The 18,042-nt window shown below is 38.8% G+C and overlaps 1 protein-coding gene across 1 annotated transcript in view; it reads left to right on the top strand.

Annotated features, from left to right (window-relative positions):
• Window positions 1–4,405: 4,405 nt before the first annotated feature.
• LOC124151396 (histone demethylase UTY-like) overlaps window positions 4,406–18,042 on the top strand; it is a 138,570-nt gene continuing 124,933 nt past the window's right edge. Inside the window, exons 1-5 of the mRNA XM_048391415.1 lie at window positions 4,406–4,588; window positions 6,453–6,519; window positions 8,329–8,485; window positions 10,876–10,925; window positions 14,266–14,324. Coding sequence (XP_048247372.1) covers window positions 4,494–4,588; window positions 6,453–6,519; window positions 8,329–8,485; window positions 10,876–10,925; window positions 14,266–14,324 — 428 coding nt within the window. The 5' untranslated portion in view covers window positions 4,406–4,493. The remainder of the gene's footprint in view (window positions 4,589–6,452; window positions 6,520–8,328; window positions 8,486–10,875; window positions 10,926–14,265; window positions 14,325–18,042) is intronic.

An 18,042-nucleotide genomic window follows, 5' to 3' on the forward strand; every position in this document is an offset into this window, starting at 1 on the left:
TAAAACTAGAACACGTTTTCTTAAACGAGTAACAGGCCATCAGAAGTGGGATAAACCCCACAGAGAACTCTACGTTCGTGTTGCATACAAATGTGTATTTAATCCACCAACAGTTAATAAGAACAAAACAACCTTCACTACATGTGCATTTGTTTACAATATGTGGATATCTATAGTGGTCACTTTGTATATATTTCCTATTAATGTAAGTAAGGATAAGATCAGTGTTCGAAATACCTGCCTGCCCGACCGTCCGAGACGGGTTGATTTCAACTCGGGCTGCCAGATTTTTAAATTCCCCTGCCCGACGGTCGGGTTATATTTCATATGTGAAAATATTCTAAATATTTCCCGATGATAAGCATTAATTCACATGTAAAGATGAATGGTAAAATGTAACCAAAAAGAAACCCCTTTAGCTTATCCTGAGAAACATATGATTATAGTGGGCAGGCGGGTTTTGGTCAGGGCTGGCAAGTATTTCAGGTAGCCAGGACTGTGGACTGGCTGAAAGTTTTTGGGAGTTTCATACCCTGATAAGATATGTTTCTAACACCGTTATCAAGCGAGCAACCTACACCCAAACCTCGTTCCAAACTGTAATAAAGAGGTTGTTCATTCATATATCTTATCCTTACTGATGTATTAGTTATATCACTTAAATAATGACAATAGTCAAATTCTATCACGCATTATTCCATGCGCGTTGCATGCTCGAAGCGCACAATCACAGAGAAATCTGGTCATCAGGTCACACACATATTATGGAGCATCATCGGATAGGCATCTGTAGACAAGACAGAGGTTTGTCTCTTATCCTCTGACGAACTGGAAGCCAATGTATGCTGTTAAGTAGAGGGGTGGTGTGATGATACTTGCAAAAGCACGAGACAATCCTAGCGGCTGTGTTTGAGCATGATTAGGATGATCAAACATATGAAACTTAATGGACAATTACGAATATTTTATCATGAAAAAGTAGAGATATAGAGAATCTCACCCGAGTGTCTTTTGATATCAAATATATCAACACGAGTTGATAAAAGTGGAAAAATCCGAGGCTTGCCGAGGATTTTTGCCACTTTTATCAACGAGTTTTGATATATTTGATATCAAAAGACACGAGGGTGAGATTTTATTTATCATCCAACATCATTCTTTCAACTTTTTCAATTTGTAGACAGTAATTAGCAGTGTATTCAGTGTAAAAAGTACTGCAAACAGCTTCAGTAGCAGAGCCATTAGTGATGTCATTTGATTGTGACGTCATGGTAACCAGTGATGTCACAATGGTCTGCAAAGCATTGTGATGTAATTTCATTGCAGCGATATCTACAGTGTAGATATCGCTTGATCTCATCCAAGCGATATCTCCTGTGGGAGCCAGTTTTGGATGATAAATAGAGAATCTCACCTGAGTGTCTTTTGATATCAAATATATCAACACGAGTTGATAAAAGTGGAAAAATCCGAGGCTTGCCGAGGATTTTTGCCACTTTTATCAACGAGTGTTGATATATTTGATATCAAAAGACACGAGGGTGAGATTTTATTTATCATCCAACATCATTCTTTCAACTTTTTCAATTTGTAGACAGTAATTAGCAGTGTCTTCAGTGTAAAAAGTACTGCAAACAGCTTCAGTGCAGAGCCATTAGTGATGTCATTTGATTGTGACGTCATGGTAACCAGTGACGTCACAATGGTCTGCAAAGCATTGTGATGTAATTTTATTGCAGCGATATCTACAGTGTAGATATCGCAAAATCGATATATACAGTGTAGATATCGCTTGATCTCATCCAAGCGATATCTCCTGTTGGAGCCAGTTTTGGATGATAAACAGAATATGTAACCAAAGCACTATGAACCCAAATAATTAATTTAGTATACATTCTATTTAAATAAATTAAACTATATTAGCCACTTCTATCGATAAATTAGGCCAATTGGGTAAGCAGGAAGTTTAGCCATACAAAATTCCTTATATCCAATTATTAATACGCCTGCAGGCTTTTTCAACATAAAGACAGTGTGTTTATAAGGGATGCGTATATGCGCCAACTCGTGGACACAATATACATTGAATTCGTAGACACGTTTTTAATATTGACATTAATTTAACACTTTTCGGAATATTGACGTCTTACCTCATCAAGAGGCATATGTTTCGTTGGGTCACTTCCTAAATGGAAGACAAGTTTCGTTTATGTTTCGGAGTATTTTCTTTGCGAGACAATATGCGCTTCCATGTCGCTGTTGTGATCTAGTCCCCAGTTTTGTTTGTTTTGTCTACGAGTTCACCGTGAATATTGTCTACGAGTTCACCGTGAATATTGTCTACGAGGTGGGAGTGGCTACTAAGTCTCCATGGCTACGAATAAGATTGATTACGAATTCACATACAGCCGTTTATAGATATGGGGTAGTGTTAAAACAAATAATCATTATATAACATAATAAATTACAAAGCTCCACAAACATTTCTATATTCATGAATGTATAGGTAGACAGTTCAAAGACTGGGTAGAACGACCCCGAATGCAGTACGTGTACTATAGAGGCTTGCAAAACCATGTCGTTTACTTTTTTATCAAGGGTATACTTCAAAAATATATCACTCAAACGGACCATTTGTATGGTTTAACAGCGATAGAAACTAACATTTATAATCCACTAGTCCTTATAATGATACAATATAACAAAACCCTTGAAAAACGGCAAATTTTCTACTAGTCCTTATGATGCCTTAACTATTGGGTACTTTGGCAAGGACTACAGGACTACTGCCAATTTCTAACACTGGAAGTCTATTTTATGGTAACAGATATGGTCTCTGTTTTCAGTCTGATATTTCACGGATCCGTTCTTACAGTGAACGTCTGGAGAACAATTTTGCGCTGGTCCGTCATTACTTTGTATCCATTTAATATATTATAAACCCATATAATCATACAGGTGTTATATTTCTATGTACCCTATCTATCAATTAGTTAGTCGTAAATTGAACATATTAACAGGAGGTTTAATGCAGTTGTATTACAATTTATTACTTTATTATTATCAAACTGCGCTGCAATGCAACATCACTGTTTCTCCGTTGGTGCTATCTGCAGTCTGTATTATTTCGGGAATTCCTTTGATCATATACAAACGTTCTTACTCAACTGAAAAACACACCAAAATACATGTACTGGAAACATCAAAAGACCAATAAAATCCCGGCATGTGAAATATAGATTTATATTTTAAATATTATTTATAAGCCATTAACATCGAAATTTAACCTGCATATCACACTCATCCTAATTCACTATCAAATGAATACAACTCGAATATACTTCTTAACAAACACTACAAATTGTGTATTTTATTAAATCGGAATTAAATTAATCACCATCGGAAATATACTTGGTTACAATTAAATCGTACAAGCGGGAATATTCAAAATGCAACATTTCTAGACAGTAAATGCATAATCCGTTACATGAATAGTGATGGTTACGCATTAACATGTAATTAGCCAATTTCGTCACCTCCAATTGTTTTTGACTGAAAAAAACCCAACTAATTTACACAGCATTCCCTACTTAAAAGTGAGTGCTTAACACCTCTACCATCGGCGAGTCTCAATATTGCGAAAAATGTCACATGTTTGCCATCATATATTGAATATGCGTTTAAAATGATAATAAAATGTATACATTACTAATATGTAGTCAATGACTGTTTCAATACACAGTACATTCCTCTCTTCTGACAAACTATTTTTTTTCTGGTCCTAAATTCACGTGGAAATTGCTGGCTAGGTTTGCTTATTATCATCATCTAGATTGGTATTGATAAAATTAAATGCACATATTGATACAGCCATGGAATAAGTTTGACGTGCACACTGCTGCGAAAATAAATCTTTACTTGATTGGTCTCGCAATTAAACTACTGCCAATCTGTTTATCAGTGCTCTCAGTATGATGAAAACAAACATGACCAGACAACCTTTCATACTACACTGTATTCGCTGTTTTAATGTATACTTTACTTAATTACCCAATCAGATTTATCCCACATCTAGACACCCAGAATAACCGTTTGAAATGTTTAGTAGTATATGTTAAGAAGGAACGTTACAATTTCGTTTAAAAAAGATTAGTGACTTTTTAGTAGAGATATATTTAATATATTGCCAATTCCAATTTTCATGCAAATAATTTACTTTGTACTGTTATCTCGTCATCTGTGCAAATCTTAACAGTTGTTTCGCTTGTGCGCTATTTCGTTTTATTCTTTCGTAGTTTTGTATATAACTTTGATGGCTGTGTTGTTACATTCATCTTGATTGGTCAAAAGTTTGATAAAACCCTTTTCATTGGATGTTTCCGGAATTAGGTCAGTGCGACAACAATGGCCGAAATTTAGTCTGTTAGGGATCTCGTTGCACTATTTGTAGCATAATTTGAGGTATAGGGTTTAACGTTTTTGACGCGTTAATCATGGCAGAAGTCGAAGAAGCACCCAAAGCTCCTACCGAAACACATGGACCTATTCTCTCTGCAGAAGATCGTCTGCAACTTGCAGATTTTGACAGGTAAGCTCGTGACCTCATTGAGTGGATTCCCCTGGTCCCACAAATGGAAACGCAGTAGGTTAAATGCAGAAGTGCACTTGTGACAAATGTCATATACTTTGAGGCAAGGCTAACTGTATTGATGTTAGGTATGTGATATGCTTGATTTGGACAAGTAATGCATTGTTAGAGGGCCATTTGCTCAAGTCTCATCTGTAAAAAAGATGCAAAACATTGGTGAAAATGGGACGTAAACGTCATAATCTCTCACATAGTGTCTATGTAGATACATCCACACACCTAGAAGTTTTAGGAGTGGTCATATTTCTCATCTTGACAAGGCTGCAGTTTACTTGGCGGTGCTATCTGTCCCTAATTGCATGGTAGATTGGTTAATTTTTCTGTTACATTGACTGATAGTCATCCAAAATGACCAGAGAGTTTATCCAAATTTGGAAATGGAGACGAAATGTGTCTAGAAGAATATGCTATTAAAAACCTTTAAAATCATGAAAATGTCCCAGTCTGTGATGTTAGACACTAGTCTGAAGCCCGAGTCTTGTAAAATTCTGATCAGTACTAAGGTCAGCTAATAATAGGCTAAAGATAGGTCATGCTCAACTCTCACCTTAGTCTTGGATGCCCTTTCTGATCAAACACCCCATTATGATCTGTAGGCCAGCATGGTTAAGTGCCATTCTCTGATCCTTAACGTTAGTTGTGAGTTAGGGTGAGCTATCTCACCACTTTTAACATGTGTAATGAATTACTCCAGTGTTATTTAAGGTAATCCTGTAAAAGAATTAACAAGTTTCAAATTTTGTGGAAACTATGGCTACCATGCATGTGTGGATAACAGATGAAGGTAAACAATCGGGTGCTGATCACGAGGTACGAGTACTACTTATTTGTGATAGTGGTGTGGTAGTTGGCTAATTAGATCAAATCATTAGCCTGGCCAAGTTTAGCTTCCACACAAGTTCAACATGTTCAGTCCTCCACAACTCACAGGGCTGTTATTGAAATACAAACAACATGGTACAAAGTATTGGTACTACCTCGTCTGAAAGAAACTATAAGACATTTGATGAATACCCAATTAACCTATTTTTGATCGCCATCTCATATGCATTATGTCCTCTTCTGTGACATGTTAAGCTTAATTATGGTAACTATGGTAGAATGTATTTTGCTTGTCCCTATATTTATGTACTGAACATGCTGAAGGCAACTATTTATTGTTTTACAATTAGTCATTTATCTGTTTGTGTATCAGCACGATAAGACTGAGAGAGCTGTACTTGATGTAGAGGGCCTAGGTTCGAACATGTCTTAGTAGGATTTATCTCTTTCTCATTATAATGGTGGATACCAAGTGTAATTATTATTATTAGGGGAGGGACTGAAAAATACATTATTGTGTCCAGTATGGTGTGAATACTGTGATCCTGAATTAGGCTGAATACAGTCATGATGATTAGATGTGCAGCATTATCATGTTGTGAAAATAATTACAGATTAGTTTTAACATGTTTTTTTGACTTTGTGATAATTTCATGTTCTTGGACATGTTATGAGCTTTGTGGGCATGGTTTGAGATTTGCATTTCATATTCACCCAGTGGGGAGTCCAGGTTAGAATAGGTCCCCAGAGACGTTAGCTGGATTCGGGGATCTCGCTCATCGTACCTCGTCAGCATGGATCATTGCTCACAATATCGATAACTGGAATATCTGGTTTAGATTCGATTACTTACAGGCCACTGTCATGTGGCTGAAATATTGACAGTAAACGTGGTAAACACAAGAAAACAAATTGCATATTTAATACAGCATATAATTTCAGCATGTTTATGTTTTTACCATTGTTTACATTTTTCTTTCAGTCGCCAATTTGGATTTGTCAAGCTTGATGCATCTGATGGAACTGCTAAGAAAAGCTTGCTGGAGAAGGTATGAAATATTTCGAACAAAGTCACTTGCCAAGGAGATGCCACATGTGTTACATGTGCTTCAGTGTGAGGCAGGACCAAAGCCCAAGAAACCCTTAGGAGCCAAGTGATGAAGATCATACATCCTACTTAAGAATGGAGTTGGATGGTGCATGATAACATTTATAACGTAATGGCTGAAGCAACTTAAATTATGGGCTTGAGCTTAACCAGATGACATTTTACCAAAACCAAAATTTGTTATGGAAAATATTTGCATCAGAACCTTTGATCATGTTGATGAGATAACATTATCATATTTTTTAACTTATCCTGATATTCCTTAATGCATCTACTGCTTATAAAGTACATTTAGATAATATTATTTTAAGTAAACTACAATGTGGATAACATAAGCATGATAAAGAACATTAGGAAACAAATTAGAGTATTACCGTATTCGACGTAATAAGCGCCCCGCTCTAATAAGCGCCCACGGCGATCTTTGTTAATGTATTTGCTAGTGAACAATCACTATTAGCACCCATTCCGATTGATCAATGTACACAAGACTTATATATTCGTGTATAATACGTCTGTTATATGCATTCTTAACTGTTAACTTTGGGAAATTAAATTCTGGAAAAATATATATGTCGTATATAAACATTTCAGGCTGTCGGCATAAACCACGAAATTTACGATCTTTCACCAAAATAATATTCTGATAAGAGCCCCCTATTTCTAATTTTGAGAGCACCCTGGGTGCTTATTATGTCAAATACAGTAACTGATGCAGATGGGCAGGGTTGCGGATCGACTGAAGATAATTATCATTAAATATCATTAAAGATATCCTGAAGATATTTTTCATTTTGGAATATCAGTGTCCTATCAATATCTGCTTAAATGATGAAAAGGTCCTGATTAACAAATGTTGCAAGCAAAATCACTGAGTTGGGCAGGTAGTTTGTGCATTTTGCATTTATCTGGAGAAACTATCGAATCTGTAGAAGAGAAAATATAGTTAAATATCTACACGCCAATAGGTTGTATTTAGAGTTTATTGTTATTCACTCCTTTGTCTGACAAGTGCAGATTTGACCTTGATTTGAGGAGTCTTGTAATTGTTAAAAACGTTCTCATCATCGAGACTGGTGAAAGTCTAGAATAACTAGCTATTTAACATAAACCTCTTGGCCATTAATCAATGGTGTCTACCCCTGAAGGTGTGCAAAGGTACTGATTAGTGATTAGAGAAGCTGCATGCTATGGCCAAACCAAGGTTGAACAGATTGCTCTAAAATGATCCACACATGCTTAAGGTTGTTTAATATTAAGTTGTTTTACTCTGGACAGGGTGAGTTTGACAGTTTAGCGTCAGAGTGAGTGAGTGGGTATGGTTTTACGCTGCTTTTAACAATATTCCAGCAATATCACGACAGGGGACATCAGAAATAGGCATCACACATTGAACTCAGGACTAGAAAAAAATCCAGATATGTCGTCATCCTTATTGACCAGCAGTATTTGAGGGCTATAATCACCAGTTGTCAAGTGCCTTAATGTTGCTACAAATTGGAACTGAATAAAACTGACAGAAATTATAAACATTTTATACATTGTAAACTTTTTTGTCTCATTCCAGCATTTATAACTACAAACTCTATATGTTTTCCCTATCTGGACTAGCATAAAAAAAATGGCAAATTTCTGAGGCTGCAAACAGAATTGCAGCATTTAGGACATAGTCTACTTGGTCTTCTTGTGATATTTTGTAAGAAACTCAGTTTAAAGTATTGTACTGATATTGTTGTGTGAAATGTTTCAGGGTGTGAGTCACTACCACAACCTCCTGCGTGTCCATGCTAAACAGTCTAGCCTTGCCAGTAGTGGAAGTGAGGGGCAAGAGAAGGTGAAGCCGGTCGAGTCTGGGGTTTTCTGCCATCTTGGTCATCTGCACCTATTGCTGGAGCAGTACCCTAAAGGTGACTTGAAGTCTTGTCCTGGGTCCCATTCCTCAAAGAGATCTTAGCGCTAAGGTGATCGTAAGTCCCATACTTTAACATAGGCTTGCGATCATTGTAGCGCTAAGATCACTTTGAGGAACGAGGCCCAGATGGTAAGAGGTCTCCTGGGCTCCGTTCCTCAAAGTGATCTTAGCGCTAAGGTGATCGTAAGTCCCATACTTTAACATAGGCTTACGATCATTGTAGTGCTAAGATCGCTTTGAGGAACGGGGCCCTGGCTGATTGATCCCTCATGGCTTAAATCATGTTTTATTGTATGGACTGTGAGATTGTTAGTAGTCAAGTATCAATACTGTCTGACAGTAGTCTTGTGATATTTTCCATGATGAATGATGTATATTCCACCCCACCTATTCCTAATTTCAGTCTAATCTACATCACAGATGTCACTTGCCCCCTATCCGGGGTAGAATAGGTCTTCAGCAACCCATGCTTGAAGTAAAAGGGGACTATGCTTGTCGTAAGAGGCGACTAACGGGATCGGGTGGTCAGGCTCGCTTGACTTGGTTGTTGATGCATGTCATCGTATCCCAATTGTGTGAATTAATGCTCATGATATCAATCACTGGATTGCCTGGTCCAGACTCAATTATTTACAGACCGCCATCATACAGCTGGAATATTGATAAGTGTGACGTTAAACAACAGACAAACAAAATGTCGCCCCGTAGGGTTTCCAGGTTTGAATAGGTCCTCAGCAACCTATGCTGGTTGTAATGGGTAACCAATCTGATAGGGTGGTCAGACTCAGTGACTTGATATATCATACCTAGATGGCGAGGATTGTTGCTCACAATATCAATCACTGGATTTTCTTGTCCAGACTTTTTTTATTTACAGGCCGTTGTCTTATGGCTGGAATACTGCGGAGGATGGCATGAAATAACAAACAAACTTTATGTTTAAATAAAAATGGGCTTGGCTGCCCCAGCAGTCCATGTGACAGCAGTTGCGTCCCTTTGGTGTCAGAATCTTCATGATGTTGATTGGAAGGTGTTTGTTTGTTGTTTAACGCCCCACTCAGAAATATTCCAGCTATATGACAGTGGCCTGTAAATAATTGAGTATGGACCAGGCAATCCAGTGATTGTTATCATGAGCATCGATCCACACAATTGGGATACGATGACATGCATCAACAACCAAGTCAGTGAGCCTGACCTTCCAATCCTGTTTACGGCAAGCATAATGTGGGAGGAAAGCCCGAAGTGATGCAGGTCTCAGACGTTTACCACGGGAATGGTGCTGAAAAACCTAGAAACATAATCGGGGCGAACCAGGATTCGAACCCACAATCATAGGTTTTTGGCTCACCCGAGACATGCAGCTCTTCACAGCGAATCACGGTGCCTTAGACAACTGGGCCACCTGTGCCCCCACATAAATAATGAAACCAAGGATAGAAACATTTTTTTCAAGTATCCACAGGGTATTGATTAAGATTTTTAGGTGTGCCCTTTGGAACTGGAAGAATAATTACATCTATCATCAAATTCATTTCACCAAGGCTAAATAATAAATGTTTGTAATTTTGAAAGTCTTTTCCCTTCTGTATCATTTAAATTGAAAAAAAAAAATCATGTCAGAATACAATTTTGGATCCCAATTAATGCTCCTGATTGTGTCAGTTTGGGGATGGCACATTTGTTTGATGATTTCACTTTTGTTTCTCCAGTTTTCATGGAAGATAAATGGCTTTATTACATTGACAAGTTATATCTGTATTTTCATTGGTTGAGAAGGGTCACATGATCTACCTTATAACACGGTATCACCCTGAGACCCACCCTGCCATGCTGCTATCAAGTTTGATATTGCCCTGTGTGATTAAGCCAATATACCCAAAGGAGAGAAATATTTCAACCTATCAGAGAGAGTGTAACGCAAGGCTTGTTGTGCATCTTCTCTCGTGAGTGACTGAATATGGTTTTACGCCGCTTTTAGCAATATTCCTGCAATTTCACGGCGGGGGGTCACCAGAAATGGGCTTCACACTTTGTACCCATGTCGGGAAACGAACCCGGGTCTTTGGGGTGACAAGCGAACGCGTTAACCACTTGGCTACCCGACTGCCCCTCATCTCTTGTGACTCGATCCCTTTATGTCTGATTCAGTTATTGTCGAATAAAATATTCAAGTTTTTTATTTGATGTAATAAACATGATAAAAACACTTATTGAGCTCAATTCACGCAATAACATGTTTTATTGGCCCAAGTAACTGATATTGACCTTGACCTTGAACTGATAATGACACATGAATGGTCATTAATTGACAAGTATGCTTCGTGGTATTTGTTTACACATGTTAGAAAGATGTAATTAAAGATTTCATGTTTCATGTTTCAGCCCTGTCAGCATACCAGAAGTTTTACAACATGCAACCAGATTCATGGAAGGTTAGTTATTCAGTTATTCAAGTTAGTTAGATTATTCAGTTTGGGATCATTTAGGCTGTGTCATTACCAATAGCTTCCTGACTTGTCCCCCCAGACACTTCTGCTAGGTTTCAGGGATTAACTAATGTTTTGACTTTGTACTCACCAATTTGAACAAAATGCCATTATTTCTTTCCCTATTTGCCTGCCAAGGGCACTTAGTTTGGTGTCCAGGATAAATCCCTGTGTGGTTGGTAATGGTAGGGGTTTGGTGGTTGAGTACTGACACCAGCGTGTTGTCATCAGTGGCCAAATAGTCTTGTTATCCATTGCCAGGAAGTGGAAGGGGGGTATAGAAATGGGTACTGTCCGTCCGTCCATCCATCCATCAAGTTTCGTTTCCAGAGCAGAACTGAAAAACCATGAGAGATATCTTAACCTTGGCACATAGATAGGTCAACTTGTAAACTGGTGCCTTTTGATAGTTAGGGATTTTTGAAGAATTTATTTTTCAAGTTTCCATGGCAGCGACTTGACTTAGACTGAAAATGGTAGTAGTGCTCCTTTCTGGAACAGATCTTGAAAACTGTACAATGTTTCTGCAAATAGGAAAGTCTGGTGGTAAACTGGTGCCTTTTGATATTTTGGGATTTTTGAACAAATTATTTTTTGAGTTTCTGTGGCAAGGACTTTGACCTGAAAATGTCTGTAGTGCTCCTTTTCGGAGCAGATCTTAGAAGCAGTACAGTATTTCTTGACTTGCACACAACTGGACATGTCATATTGGTGGGCGATATGAGTATTTTATGCTTGTATATCTTGTAAAGGGATGGCCATACCAGAAACTGTTCAAGGAATCTTCTTGAGACTTGTGTGTATCAAGCATAGACCTATTACCCCAGTCAGTGTATGACATGAAGCATGTATCTCAGGGGTCCTAGGGCTAGCTCTAATGGTAAACATGGTATAAAGTACAGATTTAGGGGGTCCCTGGATTCAAATACTATGGCAGCAAACCTAAGGTACCCCGGGTCCCCTTAATTTAAAAAACTAATCATGGAACCTAATGCCATTAAGATGATATATCTTCACAAGTTCACACAGTGCAACATGTTCAAGGTTTGAATTTATCAGATGCTAACATGCAACGTGAGTGTGGTACATCAGGTAAATGTTATGGGAAACATGTTCAGATATATTATAAGGGATGTTGTCTGGGTTTAATATTTTTACATGATATAACCCAGGACTTAATGGGAACAGAACTTGATATTGAACTCTGTGTTAATTTTTCTTGGTTATTACAACTAACAAGAGTGGCCTCCCTTGAAGTAGATCTGAAATTTACTAGGATTTGTCAAAATGTTACTCTCTTCGAAAAAGCTCATATTTGAGGCGTAAATCAGACAAATTTGTTGACCCATTACATTGAAACCCCCCTAAGTTTAAACTTAGAACCCCCAAATTCCGGACAGTTATTTTTGGGAAGATCTATACCATGTAAACAAATGGACATTTGTAAATTGTAATTCATAAAGCTGGAAAGGAAAAGGTATGATTTTTGGCTCATGGGATCCGCATGATGTAATATGATCAGATCATTTAGAAATCCTTTGGAAAGTGTTCAGATGGGTGCATATGAATGAGACGTATCCATTTCAAGCCTGGTCGCTGACTTGCCCATGTAAGATTTTCTCTTGAAGGTGGGAACATTTTGTTGGTTTCGGTGTGCCCCAAAGGATTCAAATCATCCTCATCCTTTGGGGGTGACTTCATTTGTAACATCTGTGCTTAAGGGCTTTCACTGAATACAGGGATTTACCTAGTAGTTTGCACCAGGTCCCTTGGCAGGCAAATTTTAAAAAAGTCATTCAAAATCCGGATTTTTTTAAAAGTTAATATTTTCCTGAATTCAGAGGTATTTCAGAGGACCGGTATTTTAACATTTAATTATTACCTCACATTCGATGCAAATACTGTCAAGATGAGCTTTGAAGCCTTCCTCTATACGCGGGGGCACGGGTGGCCCAGTCGTCTAAGGCGCCGCGATTCGCTGTGCAGAGTTGCGTCCCTTGGTCACGCCAGAAACCTATGATTGTGGGTTCGAATCCTGGTTCGCCCCAATTATGTTTCTAGGTTTGTCAGCACCATACCCGTGCTCGTGGGTTTCACCGAAGTGGTAAATGTCTGAGACCTGCATCACTTCGGGCTTTCCTCCCACATTAAGCTGACACGCCGTGATATAACTGGAATACTGTTAAAAGTGACGTTAAACCCAACTCACTCACTCACTCCTCTTTACGCATCCTGTTTTCAGTGAAACACAAGAACAAAGTCCTAGCATCAGTTTTACTATAACATCATGAACACATGATGAATAGGGAATTGTACAGTTCCAAATTGGGAATGTTTACTGACATTCGCTGCAGACTTGGTGCTGAATATGGACCAATAAGCACATCTAGAAGCGATAGAAACTGACCGTTTTAGTCCACTAGTCCTTATAATAACATATAGCAACCCTTAAGAATGGCAAATTTCTACTTGTCCTTATGATACCTCAACTATTGGGCAGTTTGGCAAGGACTACAGGACTAGTGCTAATTTCTAACGCTGTCTAGAAAAATCCTTGGAATGCTTATCATTTATTTCTTTACACAGTCCTCATAGTTGTAAACATGTTAGCTAAATGGATTTAGATTTTGCATAATAAGCAGGATAAGTTATCGGCATTGATTCTCTGGTTCTCCATGCCTGAGGCTGCAATGGTACTCAAGAGCTGCTATGTTGTTGACTGTGTCACTCAAATGCTCCTACAGTCACTGACACTTCTACATGTATAAGGGGTAATGCTATTTTTCAGGGCATTATCATTTGCAGAAGCCAGAGGTCTTCCATTAACCGAATAGTTGAAAAGACCGAGGGCTTCTCCAAATAATAATGCCCTGAAAAATAGCATTACCGGAAAAGACCGAGGGCTTCTCCAAATGATAATGCCCTGAAAAATAGCATTACCGTTATAATAGCTAAAATGGATGGAATTTGTTATCAAATAAAAAGAAACAACAATATCGGTTTCGAAACATTTACTGAATCAACACGAATGTCACTGACCCACTTTTACAAATATGGAAATGTCATAGAACAAACCAGGTGACGTCACCATTGAACATGACGTCACCTATCCCTATCCCTATGATGTCACCGAACAACGGGCGTGATAATGGCCTGTCGTCAAGCAATATGAGGGCATTATCAAGTTACAGTGGCACGCTCATTTCTGATAACGTGCGGGCGGTTTAATGATAATTCAATCCATTTTAGCTATAATGTTGGTTATATGTGTTGTTTCTCATTACAGAATGCCCCCTTCCTGTATGGGTTAGGACTCGTCTACTTCCATTTCAATGCCTTCAATTGGTAAGTGTTCCTTATGATGGCTGTGATGGATTTTGAATCAGGTTTATACTAAGCCTTAAAAAAAATATGAAAGAGTTGGTTCGCGTGAAGGCGGTGTCTCTTGTTTCCAATAATTTTTTCAAACTAGTATGCAACCAAATAAACAGTTGTGTAGCCAAACAAACAGTTGTGTACAATCAACATGGGAAAGGGCCTCTCTACAGAAATGTATTCCTTGATGAGTAAAGTACTGGAATACAGTATATGACTACCATTGGAATTGGAATATTTAAGGATTTAAATTTTTTAATTTTTTTTGAAAATGGAGATAAAAACGAAACATGCTGCGATCTGTATGATAATGCGGGCGGTGCCTGAGAACCAAGACTATTATTTTTTTCAGCCGAATACATTGAACACCAGACTTTTTCCAGCTGCATTCAGGCTGAACATTGAGTTATTCCTGATGCACATAAACTGAACATTGAGTTATTCCAGCTGCACATTAGCTGAACATTGAGTTATTCCAGCTGCACATTAGCTGAACATTGTGTTATTCCAGCTGCACATAAACTGAACATTGAGTTATTCCAGCTGCACATTAGCTGAACATTGGGTTATTCCAGCTGCACATAAACTGAACATTGAGTTATTCCAGCTGCACATTAGCTGAACATTGGGTTATTCCAGCTGCACATTAGCTGAACATTGAGTTATTCCAGATGCACATTAGCTGAATATTGAGTTATTCCAGCTGCACATCAGCTGAACATTGAGTTATTCCAGATGCACATCAGCTGAACATTGGGTTATTCCAGATGCACATCAGCTGAACATTGAGTTATTCCAGCTGCACATTAGCTGAACATTGAGTTATTCCAGCTGCACATCAGCTGAACATTGAGTTATTCCAGCTGCACATTAGCTGAACATTGGGCTATTCCAGCTGCACATTAGCTGAACATTGAGTTATTCCAGCTGCACATCAGCTGAACATTGAGTTATTCCAGCTGCACATTAGCTGAACATTGAGTTATTCCAGCTGCACATTAGCTGAACATTGGGTTATTCCAGCTGCACATTAGCTGAACATTGAGTTATTCCAGCTTCCTCCTTACTGACAAAACCTGAAGTCTTATTGAACAAAAGATGTTGATCGATGCAAGAGATACAGCAGTTTGAGTCCGAATCTGACAAGTACACCACCACTTGACATGGTATATCTCCATAGCAACACACGTCTGCCAACATTGAATTTGACTTGTTTCATCACACACATTGATGTGATAGTAAGGAATTTATAGATAAATACCATCATAGCTCAATAATTTGGATCTTGACTCATTTTGTGTGTGTAAATACTACAAGATGTGTTTCAGTGTATTACAAAAGGGTGGTGTGGTTAAAGAACTTGATTCGCTAGGAGTCACAGAGCCCAGCCCACTGACCATTATTTGTCAATTCTAACACCCCGTGAAGATTCCGGGGTAGAATAGGTCTTCAGCAACCCATGCTTGCCGTAAAGGGCGACTATGGTTGTCGTAAAAGGTGACTAACGGGATCGGGTGGTCAGGCTCGTTGACTTGGTTGATACATGTCATCGATCCCAATTGCGTGGATCGATGCTCATGAAATTAATCACTGGATTGTCTGGTCCAGACTCGATTATTTACAGACCGCCGTCATATAGCTGGAATATTGCTGAGTGCGGCGTTAAACAAAAAACCAACCAACCAACCAAAATCAATTCTAACAAAGGCAAATATGAATTAACTGTCAAGCTTTCTGTCTGTTATAATTTAGAGTGAGTGAGTTGGGTTTAATGTCGCTTTCAACTGTATTCCATTCATATCACGGCATGTGGGAGGAAAGCCTAAAGTGATGCAGGTCTCAGACGTTTACCACTTCGGTGAAACCCTCGAGCACGGGTATGGTGCTGACAAACCTAGAAACATAACCGGGCGAACGGGGATTTGACCCACAATCATAGGTTTCCGGTGTGCCCAAGGGACTCAACTCTGCACAGCGAATTGCGGTGCCTTAGATGACTGGGCCACCTGTGCCTCCTGTTATCATTTAGACATGTTAGAAGCATCTTTATGAAGGATTATGGTAAAGGTGAGTTGCCATGGTTGCAGCGTCACTTACAAGTGCTTCATGGACCAAGGAGATTCTAAAGCAAGTGGGTTTGCTTCTTTCTGAGAAGATCTATCGTCAGCTTCAAATAGTGGTATAGTTTGGGAGTTCAGCATTGATGTCCTGTGCTTTCTTAATCTTTTTCCTGTATTAGTGCGTATAAGCAGCATTGAATCCAGACCACCTTCCATCATGCTGAAATTGATACATTTAGAGTTTCTATAGTTTCAACCAATCACTTTTTGGAAATATTCATTAGGCAGCTTACTTCAAGATCTTTTGATGCAGTGTAGTGTTGTTAATAAGTAGTTCCAACTCATATTGTTTTTGAGTCCTTGAGTCATTCTTTGGTCAGGTCAGGCTTCACCGACTTGGTTGATGCATGTCATGACGGGCCTCCAATTGAAAAACAATACGGTTTCGAGTCTAGGATTACAATCAGATAAGCCAGCTGCACTCCTTTTCCAGGGGCGGTCGGGTAGCCTAGTGGTTAAAGCGTTCGCTCGTCACACCGAAGACCAAGGTTCGATTCCCGACATGGGTACAATGTGTGAAGCCCATTTCTGGTGTCCCCCGTCGTAATATTGCTGGGCTGCTAAAAGCGCCGTAAAACCTCACTCACTCACTCACTCACTCACTCACTCACTCACTCACTCACTCACTCACTCACTCACTGCTTTTCAAATGTGACAAATGTACACTTACTATTGTACCGTGGGGGGGGGGGGGGGGGTCTCCTGTCTGTTTACTGTACACTATGAAGGAGATTGTGTACAAATGGTGTCCTGCTGTCCTGCAATACTCTCTCAAAAGATTTCCAGGAAAGGATCTTTTGCCTGCTACTGGATGCACCTTGTCTTCTCAATCATTCCATTCTGTTTCCAATTTCAAATTGAACGTGTAATATCTGAATGTTTCAAGGCAGTTCCTGCCCTGAGAGTCTAGTTTCTTTACCACTGAATAAACATGTCCCTTGAGCACACAACATTAGTAAAAATATATCCACAATAGCACCAAAAAACATTGGTCATTAGGCATACATTTGCAAAAAGGCAAGAAAACCATATTCCTTTTTTGAAGTTGGTTGTTTTGGGAATTGCACCTAGTCTGTATTGATAACTCTCTCGTACCTGTTCCTGCTTAATCGTGTTTATCTGATTAACAGATAACATTCCATGTTCTCACAAAATAAAGATAGAATTCATAGAAGTATTTGGAGTACTGCTGAACTCAGGGGTTGAACCAAAGGATTGGGGAAATTGAGTCCAGGTTGCTGCGAAGGGCAATGGCACTGTCAATTCCACAGCTCCCTACTGTGATGATTAGCCTGCAGCCATGCCTAGGAGCTTGGTTTCCAGCAGAAATAAGGGGAATAACTCTTCGAGCCGTCTTGTCAAATGACCTCATCAATCGACTTGATCTTTCTGATTTAGAAATATTAAAAATGACCTACTGTATTTGACACAATAAGCACCCAGGGTGCTCTCAAAATTAGAAAATAGGGGGCTCTTAATAGAATATTATTTTGGTGTAAAACAACAGAGTTGAAAAATTGTAAATTTCATAGTTTCTGCTGACAGGCTGTTATGATTATGCAACATAT

Source organism: Haliotis rufescens, unplaced genomic scaffold (genome assembly GCF_023055435.1).
Source record: "Haliotis rufescens isolate VD_foot unplaced genomic scaffold, xgHalRufe1.0.p SCAF_9, whole genome shotgun sequence".
NCBI lineage: Eukaryota > Metazoa > Mollusca > Gastropoda > Lepetellida > Haliotidae > Haliotis > Haliotis rufescens.